Raw genomic sequence first — 21842 nt, forward strand, 5'->3', positions numbered from 1 at the left:
GCGCCATCTATCCCGCTAGCTCGGAATCACCTGAGTCAATTCAGTTAGAAGGTCGAACCATACTGTTCTACCTTAGGAGTGGCCAGGGGGCGTCATAAGCCTTCAGTAAATGCATATAGGTACTTACTTGGAAAAAATCGACTTATGCCGCCGTGCACTGCCTGGGGCACTGGAGACCTTAAACTTTTTCTTTTTCTTAGTTTTATATGACATTCATTTCAGTTTATAATTTTATTTCGCTTGGTAGATGTGCCGTTCTGATGAGTAATAAAAAGAAAACAAATATAAAGTTACGTAAATGTCTACAGGAAAAACCGTTACTTAAATAGATATGTATACATTTATAGGTACGACGACGAGACGACTACGTTTTCGCTACCTACACGAAGCTGTACTATGTAATTATTAACAGACGAGCTTTGTACAAAGTCGTGTCATCCTACTGTTCGTCACACTGCGCTTTGTTAACCTGATATTTTATTTTATCCAGCCAACAAAGGACTTCTGACATTTCATACCTACGTTCATCATCTACAATCTAACGCCATTTCGACCCAATGGAAGCAATATTTAAATTACGGTGTCTAACAACCATTTCAGTCATAGTTTAGGTGAATAATTTCAACCTCGCATTTCACTGAGTGTTATAACAACGTCTAACTTTGCACTTGGTGGAATGTAGATACTCAAGTGACCGGGCAAAGTTGCGTTAAATTAAATCATAGTTAAAAACAACTGTATTTATTTTACCTGCAAATTGCGCCCTTCGTATTTTCTTGAGGTCCAGTGTTCTTCTCTCCCTCTCTCTGAGCGAGATGGTTGTGCGCGCTCGGGACCGCGGATACCATGTTTATGAATTTTAATTTTTTTGTATGTTTTAATGATATTAAAAAAAGTAATCATTAAGTGATCAAACATGATATTGACGATTTTTTTCAAGCAATTTCCATATTTTTAGCTATTGTGGAAAATTTGTTATACATTTTTAAAGTGCTTATGTTCGTGATTTTTTTCTGTCGAGCGTAAATCAGAAACTGATCATTCTATCATCAGTCAATCTAAAAAAGTTCTATGAGTACTGCATATTAATGAAAATAACATATACATACACTGCAAAATGTGACTGTTTTATGCACAACACACTAGCGAAAAAAACGTCAGACTGAAATGATTTTTACAACAGCTAGTTAATACCTAGGCTTATGATTGTGCTGTGGACGATGCGGCGAATGCCAATCCGGATGCCTCGGCTGGCGATGATGGTGGTGATGATGATGTCTCCTCTTGTCCCTCGGGGCTGGGTAGACGTCTGACACGACAAGTTCCGACCCGTCTTTCGGCGCTTCCCTGTCGTGTCTTCTACCTTTAGCGCCGGTTGCTTCGTGGAGCTCCTCCCAAGCTTGCCTGTAGTACCTGTTCAGGCCCGAACGGGACTCCGAGGACGAGGAGTCGAGGGAGGCGACCGTGTTGCAGTCGGGGGACACGTGGTGGCGGTAGCGTTTGCCGTCGTGGTGCTTTCTGCAAGGAGAAGTGTGGATTAGAAGGGGAAGGATTGGTTTTAAGACATGACTGCGGATGCTCCGTTTTAGCCAGAATACTTTTATATGTGACGTTTGTTTATTTGTATTTAACCCACCTTATTTCTGTAAAAGCTAATCATAATCATTTGTTTGTTGCATCCATGGTAGATTCTTTTTTGTAATTTGAACATGGCGGTATTGTAGCATCCGAAGTCACATAATAAAACCTTAGATTTTTAAGTATTTTATGAGAACAAAAGATGTGCGATTAAACAACAGTATCTAACAAGAATCAGTAAGTTTTTGTGAAATATTCTTTTAAGGAATAAAACAGAACGAAACGTTGCTACGATGCGAAGTTTGGTGTAGGTAGATCATTCGAAACGTTTGTGCGATACATGGTGTTTCTAAAAAGAACGCAGAAGTGTCAAAAATGTGCGTAATCGTATGTATGTACAAATGAAATACGTGTTGTAAATCCGTGGCTAGATACCATGTGCTTTTTGTGATTTTCCTTTGCGTATTTTGTGTTGCGGTGAGCTATAAAACGTGTAGTATTTCCAAGATGGCGTGTGAGCGGTGCTAGTCTGTGCGTGTGCAGTGGATGACATGATGGCTTTTGTATTTGTAAAAGCGCTGTTGTTTCAAGTGACCGCCAATGCACAGATTACCTAGTCCGAACGCACGACATCGTTTCTATTTTTTATCATATCGACTGCGATAAATTTATAGATTATGCTTGAATTCCTACGTCAGCGCTTCCCTGCACTAATAGTAAATATCGATGCCTTGCTACTGGTAATTAGATAACTCTTATAGTTAAAAACGATTTCTTTACCTTTTTCTTTACATTGGGAGTGCTTCTGTTTGTCAAAATCAGCCACCATGTCAACCTTACACACTGTAAACCTAGCGAAAGGCACGTCGTTGATTCAAGCGACGCAACGGCGACAAAAGAGCGACATTAAACTTTCTTTCTGCTGGGCAAAATTGGCCTCTATCACGGTAGTCAAAGTGGCATTTTATCACTTGCCGTGTCGTCGCTGAGTTGCCGAAATTGGCGACGGGCCGAATTCCACGGTAACTTATGAATCACCAAAGCTATTGAATAAATTTTAGGTAAAGTAAAGGTACTAAAATTTGCTGTATTTGTATTGAAGACTTGTCTTTTCAGTTTTTTCCTTGTGTTAGCTAGATGAGTACTGAAGTATTTTTAACAATATATGTATTAAACTAATAGGGCATACTTTTAAAATAACATGTTGCGACAAATTTTCAAATGTTTACCTACTGTCGTATCATATTTTCAGAATTTTGACATCTACAATGATATTTTCACACTTTATCATTGCAAACGCTTGGTTTGACTATGCACGAAAATTTTAAAATGACAGCAATGATCCATAAGCTACCGATTAACCACAACTTGACTAGGCGTGTCACGCGACTCCCAGCTATAGCTACTGGCGTATGAACGTGTGGTGGGCGTTTACTGTCCTAGATAAAGACACAAATGCTTAATGACAACAACATTTAATAAATTTAATTACATCAGGTCTACATATCATATTGGATACCTTTCCAGGTTGGGCAAAGACGAGGAATTTGTAAATATATTTTTGGGATGATATGTATTTGGGACTAATTTAAAAATAAAATAAAAACATGTATACACTGATGCGGCAATCGTACGAAGCAATCAGAGAAATAAATAATTGTGCTAAATACTTCACACGATTATAGGAATATGTAGCTTTTTCCAAAGACGTAAACGCAACCATCATACGCTAAATAGGTCATATTATTTAAGCATCGACAAAGGAATACAAAGACGCGTACTAAGTTTAAGTTCCGTAACAGAAAGTTTTGATTCCTTTGGTAAGACGATTCCTCACTTTTCCCGTACTTTAACATCTTTAGTAGTTATGAGAAAAGAGTTAGTGATTGTAGAAGATTTTTTAAATTTTAGAAAAAAATGTTGCTTCGAATCTGACAGTTGATGTAGATGGCGCTGTCCAGCTACGTAATATGCCGTCACTCAGGTGGTCAAAGTTGCCGTTTGACAATCCAGTAACCACAAAACATAATATCGACATTATTCATTGACTTATTTGAAAATTTTATCTTTACGGAGCGTTTTCGCACATTCTGCTCCGATATTGGACGGCGTATTGATCAAAGAGGAAGTCAGCTGGTTGAGAGTACTTCATAACATCAAAGCCGTTTTATTATTTTTGAGATTTACCTAAATAATTGTTATATAATTAAATGAACATACAAAAGCACATATTTTACTTTCCCATATTCATAATTTGACACCCGACAGAGGGTCGATTATAAAAACGTTCTAAGTAAGAGATTTTTAACTGTCATCTGTCAAACTCTGACAAGATTTTTCTTAGACTTAACTTTCACCCAAATGCCACGGAACGCACGTTCCGTGCGTCAACGCTCAACGCTAACGTTGACGTAAACGTTACGTGGCCAAGGCGTTACAATCATTAACTCTCTGAGACCCCGCCACGCCAGTAGCTCAGTATGTACCTCTACAGCGGGTTGCTGAACCGTCCTGCGCGCACATGGCGGTGCGCACGTGTTGGATTTGCCATTATGAAATCGCATAATTGTAACATTTTAAGGTACATTTTATTCAAACATTTAAAATAAGGCATAATGTCGGTAGGCGAAGAAACGAGTAGATCATGCCATTTACCTGAACCAGGTATAAAAGGATGATGCTCGCCGGCGAGCGGTCACTTATTGTGCTACCAGCGCCACGGACAGAGATAAGTACCTTAATCTGATTATTTATTTTGTACTGTATATTTAGATACATTTATTACTGAAAATGTGGCTTAGTGTTAGAAGTATAATATTATGATTATTGTGGTTTATTAAATACTTTTACTGCTATTAAAGTATGATTTTTAAATTATAGCTTATTTAGTTTAAATTACACCTTTTAGCCCATTTAACATGTGATTCATGTATTGCCAGTAAATAAATATCTCTCATATGAACTAAATAGCTTTACTCGCATTTGCCTAGTAAATAATAATTATTTAAAGTAAAACAATGGAAAATGACAATTGTCTTTTCTCTATTCAGTTCACGGTGTTGTTTTATTAGTATTGTTTATATTGTGTTGTATATTTATTCTTTTTAAAACAGTAATAAAAATCACTAGCTTTCAACAATGAGGCAGTTGTATTACCTTTTTTTTATCTTACTCAGCTTCATTTGTTATTTAGTTATGAGATGCCTTATAAATTCCTAATAGTAACATTTTAATATATATACAAAAATAAGTTCAGAAGTGGAGATACGTTTTACCTAAGCGTCTCTTAACAGTTATCGATTGAATGTTTCAGAGTATAGATTCAAATCTGTTAACCAGTCTGCTTACTGCCATCCGACCGATGCCATGACGTTTCTTGGAACCGCTGACAGGATGACGTCGCGCTTCTAACGTTCGACCCTGCTACCAGTGACAACGGAGCTAAGCCACGGAGCAGCAATATCGAGACACTCGGCAAAGAACTTGGATATACTGGGATCGCTATGATTGCCAAAGCCGGTAAGGCCTTTAGGGGCTTTGCATTAAGATAAGATAAGATACATTTTTTGATAAAAATGTACAAATATTACACGTCAATTCGATGTAGATTATTTACCATTCAATACAATGTCTTTATCGTGGTTCAACTCTTAAAATCCAAAGGAGGGTAGGATATGGGAAAACTTTTGTTCTGGATTATAGACTTGTACCCACCTAAGATACTAAGTAAAGCTGTTTCTTTAAACTTTGACTACTGACTTATATTATGAATATGCGAGAGAAAATTCGGGCTTCTTAGCACTAAAATTAGTTATACAATACCGCAGTTAATCAAGCTAGCTTGTGGTAGTATACGCAATGTAGATTTTAGACTTCTGCCAGTTTTGTTTCAAATTAAAACAAAAAAAAAGGAAAACTGTTACGAGGAATTAAAAGAATCGATAGATACGCTATTTAACTGCCCCTTTTACTGTGTTATAATTTTACCTCAATGGCGTAGGGGATGGTAAACTGCATATTATTTTCGCCACTATTTTAGTCCCTTTAAGATTTTCAGATACTTATTTAGAACTACTAATTTCGGATCTCGATTATGACTAGCTTGTCGTACATCAATATAGCTGCTGATTTACCTGGTTGCATATTAAAGTGTAAACAAAAAAATAAATAATTGATATAGTATTCTACCACATGCTTCATATCCCAGTAACTAAGGTATAACTCAAATTAAGCTTGTCATTCAGAATATTAAGTCTGTTGTAAACTTTGGTCTAAAAGTTTACAAAATAACTTTTAAATATTTTTCAAGAAATTGTCAGATAATTCTAACGATCGAATCATTAAGCACAGTTCAGAATGGAGAGATTTATAAATTAGGCTCATATATTAAGAAATTATTAGTTATCGCCCCTATCGTTTGACCCCGATTGAGAGAGAGAATTTAAATGAAATAACTAAGATGTATTAAGCAAAAATATGATTAGATTGCAAGCCTCATTATTCAAAGAAAAATCAATCCGTTTATTTGGTTTGTAGGCATTTAACTCAAAACTTGAGAAAACATATTCGATATAATATATAACCTGTAACATTCAACATTTTAAGGACAGTAGACCTAATTAACACCTTTATACTTTTACCTTTTTTTCTTTTTGTAGACCTTGTTATTATTGAAGCGATGGAAAATTCACTTTAGCGACCGAGCGTGTGTTAATTATAGAACTTTACATAAACACAGTGAAATGAGTGAAAAGAGCAGGTACCGTAGGATCAAATTCACAAATTGGGAAAAGCCATGTTTTATACATTTGTTTTGTATAATTTGACAAATTCCTTTTACTAAATACCGGAAGTGCAGGACTCGTTAAATACAGTTTTCATAAGGCCTGATGGTCATTTGGAATTAATGCGTCATGCTAGGTTTTTTTTCCAAAAATGTATTTTTTTTAAATATCTTAGTGATACATAGTAGTATGGTAACAATTGTTGAATAATAACAAAGAAAAATGGGAGAGGAGACCCGAACAGGATGCGGTTCGTCTAGTCATTTATGACCTGACGTTACTAACAGAAGTCCTGTACTAGCATCACAGTATTAGTATTGTCATGCTAGTGCCTAAGGGTATAGCGCTATTTTTTTTTTAATTAAAAAGGACAATAATGTAATCAGAGTACTTGCATTTTACAGTAAACGGACAACTCCGGCTGAATCTAAATACAGTTCAGATTTAGAAACTCTGGTTATTTACAATGCTCTTAAGATTTTATGGCATTAAAACGGATTTCAATGCCATAAAATCTACAATTATTTAAAAAACAGCTGTCACCGCTTGTTGCAAGTTTTATATTTCACATGTTGACTTCTTAAACTCCAATCCTGTGTCCATCACCTTCTGAATACAACGTATAGTCAATAAATTAAAGCCACAATAAAAGCCCAATCGTGGTTCAAAATAGCACAACATTATGACCCACAGGTGCGATCTCTTGTTGAACAACTTCAAGAGAAAGAACTCTATTCGTCAATATGTGATCATAAATTATTTATTATATTTTAGCGAAAGAGGTATTTCAGGATCATAACAAGTGGAAAACCCGTGGTCTCTGCCTACCCGTCCGGAAAATAGGCGTGATTCTATGTATATGTAAATAATTTATTACATTATAAAACACACCCAAACCATGACCCAAAATAGTAATTACGTAAAGGGAGCAGATTTCTTAACTTACAACTGTATTATGATTGTCGCCTGGGTTACAAGGTAATTTTTAAACTACGTAAAAAAAAGCCCCTAAACAAGAGTATTTTGCATCCGATAATTAAAAAAAACTTGTGCTATTACAGACTATCAATTTAGACTATGCTAGCCCTATCGCACTCTCATGGTGGTTATAAATACATTTGTAAGTTTGATGGTTTTACGAAAAAAAAAATATTAAAAACTTTGACTTGAAGGATTTATATTTACTATTCGTGGTATATTTTTTGGCTTGCCCTGCAGTTGGTAATTACTGGTAAAGGGACTAATTTCAGCGCTAATATAGTTAAATTACTGTTTGAGAAACTACATATAGATCATCATATGGTTTCAACAGATACGCCAAGATTTAATGGCCACAAGTAGATCGTTGTGATTCAGCTATACTAATAAGTTGAGAATTTCTTGTGATGATAGGTCAGACTGGCCGAGCTCTTGGGAGAAGGTTTAGCAGTCTAGTGTCCAAAAATGGACCAGATTTACCTTGGAATATTCGTTGATTCGTCGACGGTTTAGGCTCGACTATACTTCTGTTATATCGTAATCATTATTTTTTACAAGATTGTTGTAATGTAATTCTTACCCAGGTATTGGCTGTTGCATTTATAAATGTATTTTTATGTCACTGTATGTTTTAATGACTTGTGAAAGAGCCCTTGAGGCCTACTTGTAGAATACATTTAAAGGTCCATATCGCAATAGTCCAAATTCTGGATCATGATCAATTTGTTTTGCATAGTACAGGAATCTTAATAAAAACTACTGTAGCAAAAGAAAAACTGTGATACTGACCTGGTGAATGGGACTAGCAAAACTTCTCAGTAAACGATTCTTGCTAATTAGTCTTATAGCATTCCGATAAAGATATTACCTACATGGTGTGACACCTGAGGTAATTTAAGAATAAACAATGCAATAAATAACTAAAAGTGGCAGTATTTTTTCGGAGTATGCGTAACTTTTTGCTTGGCCGTGTTGGATATGTGTAAATTGTTTTATTAGTGTAGCAGTCCATTAGGTTGGTCAAAAAAATTTTTTTTGTTCTTTTCCACAAGGTTCTTTATTATCTAAAATTCGCAAAAAAATATCCATACAAAAATTTGGAGCAATTAAATATCATTTAGAGGTCACTGTAAATGAAACAATTCAGCCGTACAAACATGTACGAAAATAATTAGACCCATCGATCATTCTTCTTTGGAGATGTTTTAATAGCTCTTTATACGTTTTATTTTAATTGAAATTATAAAAAAAAATGCTGGTCGTAAATGTTACTTTTTCATGCAAAGTTGGACCACCCTGCAGTTATACATGTAAAGAAATATTTAATAATGTATATTTATGTAAAGTGTATGAATTTAAACCGAGATAAATATGTTATTCTGCTGGTCGGTTATATGTCTGATGTTTGCTTGGCTTCACGTGCAGCAGGTGTTGGAGCATACATGTCAGGGCATATAGCTACTATTATGATTGTTAATTTAATGTACTTGTACTGCTGGTCGGTCACTAGTCTGATGTTTGCCTGTCTTCACGAGCAGCAGGTGTTGGGGCATACATGTCAGGGCTTTTGGCTACAAATATGAATTAACTTTATGTACCTGTACTGCTGGTCGGTCACTAGTCTGATGTTTGCCTGTCTTCACGAGCAGCAGGTGTTGGGGCATACATGTCAGGGCTTTTGGCTACAAATATGAATTAACTTTATGTACCTGTACTGCTGGTCGGTCACTAGTCTGATGTTTGCCTGTCTTCACGAGCAGCAGGTGTTGGGGCATACATGTCAGGGCTTTTGGCTACAAATATGAATGTTAACTTTATGTACCTGTACTGCTGGTCGGTCACTAGTCTGATGTTTGCCTGTCTTCACGAGCAGCAGGTGTCGGGGCATACATGTCAGGGCTTTTGACTACTAATATTAAATTTATGTATCTTTTCTGCTGGTCGGTCACTAGTCTGATGTTTGCCTGTCTTCACGCGCAGCAGGTGTCGGGGCATACATGTCAGGACTTTTGGCTACGTTTATTAGTAAAAATGATGTAATGTAGTATATTATATAGATTTAAAATATAGACATAAGTTCATGATGAAAAAATGTACACGTGCAATATTATATATTATTATGATTTTAATTATTTTTAAAGTTTTTGTACTTCGAGATCGAAGTACTAGTCAGTATGGCCGTGTTGGATTTGCCATTATGAAATCGCATAATTGTAACATTTTAAGGTACATTTTATTCAAACATTTAAAATAAGGCATAATGTCGGTAGGCGAAGAAACGAGTAGATCATGCCATTTACCTGAACCAGGTATAAAAGGATGATGCTCGCCGGCGAGCGGTCACTTATTGTGCTACCAGCGCCACGGACAGAGATAAGTACCTTAATCTGATTATTTATTTTGTACTGTATATTTAGATACATTTATTACTGAAAATGTGGCTTAGTGTTAGAAGTATAATATTATGATTATTGTGGTTTATTAAATACTTTTACTGCTATTAAAGTATGATTTTTAAATTATAGCTTATTTAGTTTAAATTACACCTTTTAGCCCATTTAACATGTGATTCATGTATTGCCAGTAAATAAATATCTCTCATATGAACTAAATAGCTTTACTCGCATTTGCCTAGTAAATAATAATTATTTAAAGTAAAACAATGGAAAATGACAATTGTCTTTTCTCTATTCAGTTCACGGTGTTGTTTTATTAGTATTGTTTATATTGTGTTGTATATTTATTCTTTTTAAAACAGTAATAAAAATCACTAGCTTTCAACAATGAGGCAGTTGTATTACCTTTTTTTTATCTTACTCAGCTTCATTTGTTATTTAGTTATGAGATGCCTTATAAATTCCTAATAGTAACATTTTAATATATATACAAAAATAAGTCACGCGCAAACTCTCTCCGCCCAACCTGCTGGTCGGGGAACGGGAGCGCCAGCAGCGAGCACCAACGCGGCGCCGGCGCCGCTGTTCGTCGCGCGCCGCCGCTAACCAATGGCCGACGTAGTTAAGGTATATGTCGCTAAATGGTGTTGTTTTATAACTATTTGCTAAGTCACCGATAACCAGTGAGGAATGTATACGGTAGTTATTGTCGCAAACCATAAGTGACAAGTTCTAGTTTTAGATTACTGGGTGGTTAGGTAGGTTTAAAAGCGGGATTCCGTTAGTTTGCTGCGCTGCGGCACAAGCATATTCAATACAAAAATGCTTGTGCTGCACACTGGTGGAGTCATGCCTAAACACTGTAATCATCAAAGACATATCTTCGGTAGCGCTAAAATCAGTAGGTAAGCACACACACATAGAATTATGCTATTGATTTTAAAACGAAATACGGAATTCATATCTATGATATACTTATTTGTCACCTAGCGAAATTATCGCATTTAATATATTAGGCGTCCCATATGAAAAATACCAAACTAAATGTATGACTCGCTCAATCTCGTATGATACCTATAATGATATACCTATTTCTCACAATTTGTGGGAATGCGTCGTTAGATGGCATTATGTGGTTATGTGGTGGTACGTCTCCTACGTTTGAGAAGTTATACTGTAGTATTATAATTCATATTAACCTGGTGGGCAAAGTTATAATATTAATATCGTCAGAATAAATTCATCAAAAATATTATTCATCGACACAACGCCTCGAGTCTCATTGTATTTATGACGGCGGTCCAGAAAGTCAATCAATGATGATCGTTTTAATAAGTACGGGCAATGTTAAAAGGACATTATAATAAATAAGTAATGCCATCTATATGAATAGAACATAACTACAATTATTTCTCTCAGTTTTTGGTGAAATTTGCGACGCCTATCTTATAGATCTAGCGAATGTATAATGCGAGTATACGATTTAATGTCTATAGTAGGTAAGTAGCTATTTAAATTCCTTCAGTTTAAATACAGAAAAAAAAGTCCCAATTATTAGACGGGCTGATCGTCACCAACAGAATCGTAAGAAACAAAAAGATAAGGAAATCGTAAAAGGTGTTTTAAAAGTTCATTTTAAGATATAGTAAATTACTTGAAATTTTATGCTGTTCGCCTACACAGTATATCAGTATATATGTCTTTAGATCCCTGGTCGGCCCAGAACCGTTCTGTGGAATCACAAAACGGGATGCATATTCTCTGCTCAGCAACTTAGAAAAAACAAGAGCAATCGATTGGTGGAAATTCGTCAAAGGACAAGAACACTCGAAAGCTCTAATCAAAGGGTTCAACAACAAATTTGCTAAGGAGCTCTTAGAGCTCAAAAGACATAAAACCTGCGCGGTGACCAGAATATTGACTGGACACTGTAAGTTGAACAAACACATGTTTCAAATTGGGAAGAAACAAGACGCGACATGCAGGTTCTGCCATGAGTCAGAGGAGACTGCAATGCACATTCTCTGCTCCTGTGGACCACTAATGTCAAAAAGAAGTACCCACTTAGGGCGGCACGTATTGCAACCCTATGAGGTACAGAACATTACGGCCCAAAGAATCTGGAATTTCCTGGATTCAACGGGCATCAGTAATGAACTTTAAAGGGCTGTCACAATAGATCACTACCTGGTCGACGTGGCATCAAAGGCCCGAAACCCCAATAATAATAAATGTCTTTAGATTATGAAGACGAGTCAGGAAGGAAATGAGTGAATTGTCAGATCATTGAAGCGTTCTTGCATCCCGCTAGACTCACAATTAAACCTCACATGATACTTTCTGAAAATGCTAGTAGTAGGTTCAATTTTCTAAAGCTGACATTGGAATTTTATCTTACATTGATTGTAATATTGTATTTCTTGACATTATATAACAAATTTTGCTGGGTCACCCAGTTATATACAATATAGGAAAAGTGCATGAACTGTAGGAGGCAGCACAGGAGCCGTCAGATTTTTGGCGCGAGGCGTAAATGTGATGTTTATTGTTCCGATGTAGCCCACAAGATGGCAGAACCTACTATGCACAAGAAAACACGTGACGTGTAAATGTACATGTATATAATTCCGATTCCGACCACAAGATGGCAGACCCTCCAACGTGCACGGTCCCTATGGAACAGAACGAAAGGCAAAGAAAGAGACCCATTAATGTTTGAGTCATACTGAGTAACTTTTGCTGTGGAACAAACCCTGAAATCGCAATATGTTCTTTTTTATATGTTCCCCTCCTAACTTACAACTTTTCGCTCTTACAGTATACAAAAGCAATACTTCATTCTATAATTATTTTGACGACCAGTTTGGCCTAGTGGATAGTGACCCTGCCTACGAAGCCGATGGTTCCGGGTTCAAATCCTGGTAAGGGCATTTATTCGTGTGTTGGGCATGGATATTTGTTCCTGAGTCATGGGTGTTTTCTATGTATTTAAGTATTTATAAATATATAAAATTTATATATATCGTTGTCTAAGTACCCTCAACACAAGCCTTATTGAGCTTACTGTGGGACTTACTCAATTTGTGTAATAATGTTCTATAATATATTAATATAATAATATATATAATCCAATTACAAGAATGTGTCGCCAATATAATGACCTACTAGCCGGTGATCATTGCCGGTGATTTTGACCCCCACATTGCTAGGTTTAAGAAATGCTTGGCCGACATCCTTCTCTCCTCTCACTGACAGATGACATCAGCTTTGACTTGGGTTTGTCTCATTTGCGATGTTAAATCTTAATAATGTAAAGTAAACTCTGTTATAGTGTAATGTTTAGATAGTTATTTTATTTGTTGATATGGTGTTCAATCATTTGTAACATTTGCGCTTACTTGTAAAGCATGCTGTGTGCATGCTGTCTGTGTTGTTTTGGATCTCGTGCTAGATTCCAAGCCACGATATGCAATTTCCCATTTACCCAATAAAGTTAAATAAAATAACTAGTCCAAACAAATTTACGGAGTCCTCAAATGTGTTCCAAGCATTTCCCTTTATTCCTAATCACTAGATATACTCGTACCTTACTGCCCGGTCTGTTTATGATTATCAGATAGTGTTATTTTTAATTATTATATTTTTCATTACGGCGATCTTTTTGTGAATTCACGCTGTTTAGATACATTGTGACATTTGTAAAATACCATGCAATTTTCAATAAAAATAAAATTGATCTAATCTAATCTGATTATATTTTATGTTCAACTTAGTGTGGGTACAAAACACTTTGCCACGTTGCACTCACCACGCCGTAACCGATAAAATATCTAAACACCGAAACGGTATTCTAGCCTTGTTGGTTGGTAGTGACGCTGCCTATGCCTATTTTTATGCTATTGCTTTCGCTTTGGTCGTACAGTCAGCATAAGCAAAAGTAGCGGATCAAATAACGTTTCATAAGTATCTACCATTCTGTAATAGCTTAACAAAAAGTGTCGTCTTTAATATAGAACAACTAAGACTGTAAAAGATATACTTTTGAGCGCAAATTTTAACAATTTATCTATATTTGGAAAAGTTATCCGGAATATCAGATACTTTTGGCACGTTGTTTCATCCGCTACTTTTGATGCTGACTGTACACACACAGAATTCGATTTACTACCAAAAGTTACGAATATTGATGAAACTCATGCTCACATTTTTGGTACATACCTACATCTACAGAAACAAGTATTAAGTAATTATACCAGTAACTTAATTTTTGTTTTTCTGTGTGTGTAGCTATAACGTAAGTGTGTATATATTTTTTCCAACACTGACAAATATCTACTAGAATAACATACATTTATTTACTATATTTAACTAGGGACATTCCCCGGCTTCGCACTGGCTACACAAACAAATTATACACCTAAACCTTCCTCATGCATCACTCTATTGATTGGTGAAAACTGCATGAAAATCCGTGCAATAGTTTTCGAATTTATCGCAAACATACATACACACAGACAGACGCGGCAGGGGACTAGTTATGTTTTTTCTATCACTTATTTACCACTGTAGAGATTGAATCACAAAGCTCTACATAAATAGTTTTTTTTTATATTATGCATATATACTAATTCTATATTAAAAATACTGGTAGAGTGAATCTCAATACCATGATCATCGCTGGCCTTTCACATGAATAATATGATCGTTTAAGCAATTCATAATAAAACAATATTATAATTGTTACTTGCTCCGGGTTTCGGAATTCAGGTCATGCTCGCGCTTCTTTTACAGGTGGAGCCACTCAATTCAAACTGTGATTCAACCTCTACAACATACAGTTCGAAATCAACTCACGCCGACTCCGTTGAAACTCACCTCCGCACCAATATGACGATGGTAGTGATGATCGCTACGAGGAAGACGATCGCGCCGAACGCGCCGAGCGCGACCACGGCGCCGAGGTTGAGGCGCGCGCCGACAGTCTCCCGCCGTTCGCCGTCCACTGATTGGGGCACGTTGACACGGGGGGTTTGCTCGGCGCGGATGTTGTTACCGCTGCCGAGAATCTGAGGAGACGTTACAGGTGTTTCATAAAAATAAATTCAATGACATGATTAAGATTCAAAATTAAAAGATTTACTTATTTATATTTTTTTTAATACCTTTTTAAGATAATATTCTGCAAAAAAAAATCATATGTCAACGAAATTGTTTTTTTTTACGGGGTAGGCCTTTGTATGGAAGGTTGGCTGACTTGAAACACCCCATGGAAAAATAGTATTTTATACAATCGGGATATAATGAAGAGCTTTCAGTCAACCGACGAAGCTTTCAGCCAACTGAGTGTACGAGATTGAAAAGCTTGATTATATGATTATTGTAAACAATACTAAAATTACCTAACGTAATACTTACTGTATATAGGAAAACAAACATACAGCTAAAATACGCGAGCAGCCATAATACCTTTATACACGCCCGGCGGGCTGGTTAACGACACCTTCTCGTAACTCATGAGGGCCTGGTACTTACTCCTTACTAAATTCAATTTTTGAACAGTTTTTTTTTCTCGATTTTGGCCACAGTAGCCTGTAGAGACTAACATAAAACGAAAAGCGGTCTTCGTAATCTATGGATATTGCTTTTTTAAGGGTTCCACATACGCGTTCTAACCTATGAAGCAATAGTTGTTACTATAGAACTTAAAATACATAATGATTTGAGCTATCGTTTTGTTTCGTCCTATCTACCGCGGCGACACGTGATTGGTCAAATTCATTATAGTTGACTACAACGTTTGCTTATGAATATTATAGTTGAGTCAGGAACCCATAGTGAAAACTATATTTCAGTTTGGTATTCTGGAAGTCTTAATTCAACCATTACAGTAGACGAACAGAAAAATAAAAATTTGGCGACAAAAAGCTCAGGGTTCACTGCCGAATATAGTGGTAGATTTTTAAGTTTCATCATACAGTCATTGGACCTTAGATTCGAATATTATAAAAACTCTCCTTAAATAGTAATCCCAATTATTTAAGTAACATCTAAAGTTTAAGTAACTTTGTTTAGTTTTGAATATTATAAAAATACTCCTTAAGTAGTAACCCTAATGTTTTAAGTAACACCTAAAGTTTAAGTATCAATGTTACTATTTTTAAGCCGACTTAATCTTAAGATGTATGGCTTATAAAATAAATAAGATTAAAAAAAAAAAAAAAAAAAAAACATTTTTTTTTCTTTTTCCTAATCAGAACACAATACCGCGAACACCGAAGTGCGCAAATTGCGGGCGTCTTTCTCTGTCACTCTAATAACGCCTTAATTGTGAACGGATCCCCAATATTTTTGTTACAGTCGAGGTCATAAATATGTAGGTATACATTTTACACCTTATTGCAATAGATTAAGGTGAAAAACTCGACTGTACACCTTGTGTACTTACTTGGTTCTCCCTAGGATGACTGGCCACAATAATATGCGGCACATGGCTGGTCGGCGACTCCTGCGCGTCCGTGACCCTCGTTTCATATCTCGTGGTCGGCCGTTCCGTGGTCTTTGGGCGGGGACGGCGCGTCTCCGGCGTGACGAACGGAGTCGGCGCGGGGCGCGGCGTGGAGCGCGGCCGCGTCGGCGGCGCGCGCGACGTGACGCGGGTGGTGGGGGCGGCCGTGGTGGGGGGAGGGAGCGTTGTGGTGGTCGTTGTTGAGCGCTCCTCGGCTGTGGGATGAATAATAACACAAATATTACGGACGTATTGTTTGGAGGATAAATGTTGGTTTTTAGGGTGCAAGATTTAAATGCCCATCGAGAAGACTTTAGAGAATACTCAAGCGTCGCCATTTTGGTAATGGGTGTATGTGTGCATATAGGTAAATGTGTGTGAACAGACCTTGGTGTTACGTATGTATGTACATAGTTGTGTAAAACCGTAAACTGTGACGTCACACTTTTTTCAAAGAGCGTTTGGTGCGCGATAGCATCCATCTAAAGATATTTTGTTAATTTAACATATTTAAAGCCTTTTTAGCGTAAAAGTTGAATTTTAGGACATACGTTTGGTTAATATAGAACGTATTACAACCGTTTCAAAAATTTTGAAAACACCTTATTATTTAGTACTCACTTTTTGTGGAAGAGCGGTTGTCTCTTAATACAGGTATCTTGAATACTTAAATACAGGCACCAGCATGGATATTGAACTGTTTACTTTAAGTTACAGAATATTAATTTTTTTTTTACTTACGTTGACATTTAGGCGGCTGCTGGTCCCAAACGCCGCTCGCTAGACAGCTCGCGCGCCGGGCGCCGACGAGGCGGTGCCCGCGGACACACGCGTACTCCGCGACGGCGCCGAACACGGACGCGTTGTGGGACAGCGTCACGCGCCCGTTGGGGACCTGCGCCGGGGGCTCGCAGTGGACAACTGTAAATGAAGAACAGGGCTATAACCGCGAAAATAGAATTTCGTCAATTGCGTTCATTCCACCTCTCTTCTATATCGCCAGACGAGCCCTGATCTGCCCCCCATCTCGTAGCCCTCGGTACAGATGTAGTGCATAATTATTTTCCATCGTATTTGCACGGGAACGTACGAACGTGTCTTGCTATTTCAGTAAGTCTCGGCACAAAAAGTACGGAGGTTGATTGAAGTAGCATACGAAAGTTTTCGAGAAAATACGATGGAAAACAATTATGCACTATATCTGTGCAATCGTACTGCACGTGCAACAGGTACGACACGGAGCGTATAGAGCGTGTACGAGCCGTGCGCGATTTCAGCTGGGTAGCCGCATTCGATTCCTGAGGGCCTACCGCGAACCACGTTCGACTTGTTGCCTTCCTGTCACACTTACATACGAATTTACAAGTGCGACAGAGAGGCAAGACATCAAACGTGGTTTGCTGTAGGCTCTCTGGACGTGACCTGCCTACACAACTAATAACGTACCGTCGCACCGCGGCGGGGGCCCATTCCATCTCTCGTCGATATCGCAGACGAGTCGTGACCTGCCCACCATCTCGTGGCCCTCGGTGCACTCGTACTGCACGTGGGACAGGTACGACACGGAGTCGTTCAGAACCGTGTACGTGCCGTGCGCGATCTCAGCTGGGTAGCCGCATTCGATTCCTGGAACGTAAAATGGCATTGCTAAACCTTCGGAACCATAGGTAGGTCCGTTAGGTAGCTCTGTCTAGAGATGTAACGAATAGCGGTTTGGCCAAATATCGATATTATGAAAGATGCTAGTGCAGCACTCTGGCGGCAAAACATTGGAGTAATACTCCGAATTGAAATGGCATTAACGTTTAATGTTTTAAACAGTTCCATATGAGCCTATCGAAAAAAGCAGTAAATTTAACTGTACATAAACGTCTAAGTTTTACTGTTTTGAGTAGCTAAAATGTAGTGACTGTTCGTTTATTTTTATCGTTTTTTCCATAGAGGAACAATTTGACGGAGGCCGCGCCACTGACGACCAGCTGTGACACTGCAATGGCGGACGGTTTCAATGTGTGCGTGTCACGAATGTATATCTAGGCGGATTGAGTACATTTTCTCTAGTCTAGTACGAACACCATTCTAGCTCGGTGACAAGGTTCATAAAACCAACAGTATTCTACCTATGTAAAAACTTCTTCTCGCTCTAATTTTACTTGTATTACAATTCTAGATATATATTACTTTAATGTCCATCTCAATTCTCATGTTAATTCAGAATCTCATTAAACTAAGCGCATAAACCTTCAAACCTTCAAGAAAAGAGCGTACTCCCATCTTAAAGGCCGGCAACGCACTTACAACCCCTCTGGTGTTGCAGGTGTCCATGGGCGGCGATAATCGCTTACCATCAGGTGATCCGTCTGCTCGTTTGCCTCCTCTACCATAAAAAAAAAATAACTTCGGTACCTAACTTTTAAGTAGGTATTATTACTAAATGTTCTCTTCGGTTTCACTCACGTTTGCATACGGGCGGGAACTCCGTATAGAACCCGGTGTCCAGACATGTCCGGACCGTGGGCCCGACCAGCAGGTGCCCCGGGTCGCAGGAGTACTGCACCGCAGCGCCCACCTCGAAGGACTCGGTGCTCATGGTCGAGTTGGGGGGCTGCTCTGGACGTCCGCAGGCCTTCGGCTCTGGGGAAGAGGTTATTGACAGATAAATAATAAATATTATACGACATTATTACACAAATTTACTAAGTCCCACAGTAAGCTCAATAAAGCTTCTGTTGTAGGTACCCAGACAACGATATAATTATAAATACTTAAATACATAGAAAACACCCATGACTCAGGAACAAATATCCGTGTTCATCACACAAATAAATGCCCTTACCAGGATTTTAACTCGGGACTATCGGCTTCATAGGCAGGGTCACTACCCACTAGGCCAGACCGGTCGGATAAGTTTGGACCCTTGTTTAATATTAGGTATTGAGAAGTCTAGGGAAACCGAGTCCAGTAAATGACATTCAAGTACTAGAATATGACAGTAAATATTATGTTGAGACTGCCTCCTTATGTGTGTTCTACCGCCTGTACAGTGGGTTAATTATGCTCTGAAGAATTGTTTGACATGATGCCAACGGCCGCTTTCTATCACCGCACCGCCCGCCGTCGGCAGGGTGTTCATCCTCACACCCTAGAACCTAAATGGTCGCGTACTGTGCGGTTTAAGAGGAACTTCCTCCCGTGGACGCTTCGACTGGTACGCGCTCCCTGCCGCGGTTTTCCCGGGGGTCTACAGTATGGAGTTCTTCAAAAAAGGAGTGTACAGGTATTTAAAGGGTCTACATAGGTTTTTAATGACAAGTTTAAGAGGTCATTATAATTGGCAAATTGAAAATATAACTATTACGATGACACCCTCACACTTTGCTGTGCCCCCATCGGCCATGTACCTACTGTACGCCGTATGTTTTTTAACATAATATTTATTTAGTCATACACTAGTACTTTAATTTTTTCTGTGGTTACATATAGAGTAAAAACATAAACAATTAATAATAATTATTAAAAATGCCAATTAAATTAAAAAACAAAAATCGCAAAATCGCAAACGCAGCATAAGAAATAGAATATTCGCTAGCAAATAGAATAACGCCATAAACAAAAGATGTATTATAGTAAAGCATTTTCGATTTATGACAAACAGTAAATTGCCCGATAGAAAAGGTCCTGTGTTTATTGTGCATACAAAAGATTAATTACTGATAAATTGTCGTAAAAACTATTTTAGTTTTATCTGTGAATGCATGAAAATCCACTTTTACTTTGGCACAGCCAATTAGTAAATAAAAATAGCTTTTTCATACAAACGTAGACCTCATTTTCTTCTCTGGATATTAACATAATTGAAACTATTTTGACTCAATTCGTTGTATATCAACCACTGCTATGCTCCTACGGTAGATTTTTTTCGAATGTTAAATTATTATAAGAGTTAGGAGCATTTAAAAAATTGTATGAAATTTGTTTTTTGCTCCTCATTTATACAATAATCAAAAAATCGAAAAAGTAAGGGGCATAGCTATGGTTAATATACATTAAATTATGTAAAAAAAATCCATGTCAGAATCCAGGGAGGAAAATGGGGACAACGTTTGTACGGAGAAGCGGCCGTCCCCTTTCCTCTCAAGCCTTTAAACATTACACCCAAAATCGTAGTATTTTAAAGTGCGCTCATATGTTTGTTTTCACGAAATGATTTCATAAATACAATATCTTTAGCCTAAAGTAAAATAAACTTACGGTGCTGGCAGATAAAGTTCAACTTGGCGTGGCAGTCGGTGTCGGCCCACAGCCAGCCCTTGCTGCCGTCGAACCGCGCGCACCCCTCGCCCCCCGCCGGCACGCTGTTCCAGAAAGAGACGGACACATCGTTCCCGTTCACCCATTTCCAGTTGTTCGGGTCCTGCGGGTCTCGGACGGCACCCATCCAGTATTGGCTGCTGCTGTCGCTCCTGGAATATAGTTAGGATTATAGGTGCTGGGAGAATAAGGTAAGATTAACTCAAGTACCGCCAAGACAAAATATTAACCTTCATGCTTTCCTACAACGTCCACAATGACGATAGGCGTGGCATTCGAAGGATTGTCACTAGAATATGGGCCCCGCGATAAAATCTAAGTTACGCTCAATGCAAAGAAAATGTGTAAGGTCAATACGGGTAAGTGTGGCATACGGATAATGGCGCTGGCCTAATATTGGGGCCTGTTTACACATTGATTAGTAAAAAAAAAAGATTAGTGTTTATTGCGAGCTCATACAGTTAGCACTAAATGTGACGGTCCGATTCGAACTTTCAGATGCATTAAATATTTGCTGAAGATTTTTTATTTATTATATATTTAAAATTAGTTACACAGCATTACAGTATTACTACCAAATCAATGCGAACTACAAAACATAAAAATAAAAAATATATAAGAATTAACATTAAACATTGGATTTAGACGACGTACCGGCGTGGCTCCTAGCGTCGTCTGACTCGGCGTAGGATTCGGCAAGTTGCCCCGGAACCGCCGAAACACTTCTTAAATTTATCATTACTCGTATACATGTGTAGTCCCTTGTTTCGCTTTTTGAATGTTGTATGTTTAAATCTTGTCAGCACTGTAATTACTAATATTATCGTCAGTGTACCAATCCTATTTTACCTCAATCCGAGGACAATGCCACTTAAATATTATTAGTTCATAAATTTTAGTGAGAATTGTCTCAGGGTGTAGGTTGCACTTATAATATAAAAATCAATATCCTCTTTTTTGTATCATCTGCCTATAGACATAGGTTTTTTTCCCCTAATAAAGAAAATAAAATAAAACATCACTCCCTTGGTGGTGACGGTGTCCTGCAGTGGCAAGATATATAGATATCCCACCTTCCCCTTTCCATCATCGGACGTCCAGGCGTGGGGAGCGAATGCACCCGTTCGTGGTACACATTCCATTTGTTCGCACTAAACGGTTTGCCTCCTCTTTTTTGTTACGGACGGCTAAAGAATGGAATGCGCTCCCGCCATCTGTATTCCCTGATAAATATGACCTCGGTCTCTTTAAAGCAAGAGTGAATAGGCTACTACTGAACCGGTGAGCTCC

General features: G+C 37.9%; 1 protein-coding gene and 1 long non-coding RNA gene across 3 annotated transcripts; both read right to left on the minus strand.

Annotated features, from left to right (window-relative positions):
- Positions 1 to 244: 244 nt before the first annotated feature.
- LOC133534313 (uncharacterized) lies at positions 245 to 14863 on the minus strand. Its single transcript, XR_009802007.1, has 2 exons — positions 14612 to 14863; positions 245 to 1518 (listed from the first exon to the last, which is right to left on the minus strand). It is a non-coding gene; the product is annotated as an uncharacterized LOC133534313 (long non-coding RNA).
- Positions 14864 to 14967: 104 nt separating this feature from the next.
- On the minus strand, positions 14968 to 21406 carry LOC133534311 (protein lev-9-like). 2 transcript variants are annotated; one of them, XM_061873418.1, is made up of 5 exons: positions 21207 to 21406; positions 18699 to 20704; positions 17688 to 17867; positions 16983 to 17162; positions 14968 to 16456 (listed from the first exon to the last, which is right to left on the minus strand). In XM_061873418.1, the coding sequence occupies exons 2-5, from the start codon at positions 18829 to 18831 to the stop codon at positions 16143 to 16145; spliced, it is 807 nt and encodes a 268-aa protein (XP_061729402.1). In that variant the 5' UTR covers positions 18832 to 20704; positions 21207 to 21406; the 3' UTR covers positions 14968 to 16142. The 2 variants fall into 2 exon arrangements, with proteins under 2 accessions (XP_061729402.1, XP_061729401.1); XM_061873417.1 differs by having other exon boundaries at positions 18699 to 21406.
- Positions 21407 to 21842: the final 436 nt, after the last annotated feature.

Source organism: Cydia pomonella, unplaced genomic scaffold, assembly GCF_033807575.1.
Source record: "Cydia pomonella isolate Wapato2018A unplaced genomic scaffold, ilCydPomo1 PGA_scaffold_83, whole genome shotgun sequence".
NCBI lineage: Eukaryota > Metazoa > Arthropoda > Insecta > Lepidoptera > Tortricidae > Cydia > Cydia pomonella.

Excerpts from the sequence above, each read along its gene's own strand:
- LOC133534311 (XM_061873418.1), bottom strand. The coding sequence starts at position 18,831 with ATGAGCACCGAGTCCTTCGAGGTGGGCGCTGCGGTGCAGTACTCCTGC. Across the intron at positions 17,868-18,698 it reads GTTCCCGCCCGTATGCAAAC|GAATCGAATGCGGCTACCCA; the intron begins GTGAGTGAAACC and ends TTTACGTTCCAG. Across the intron at positions 16,457-16,982 it reads GCAGCCGCCTAAATGTCAAC|CCGAGGAGCGCTCAACAACG; the intron begins GTAAGTAAAAAA and ends TTCATCCCACAG.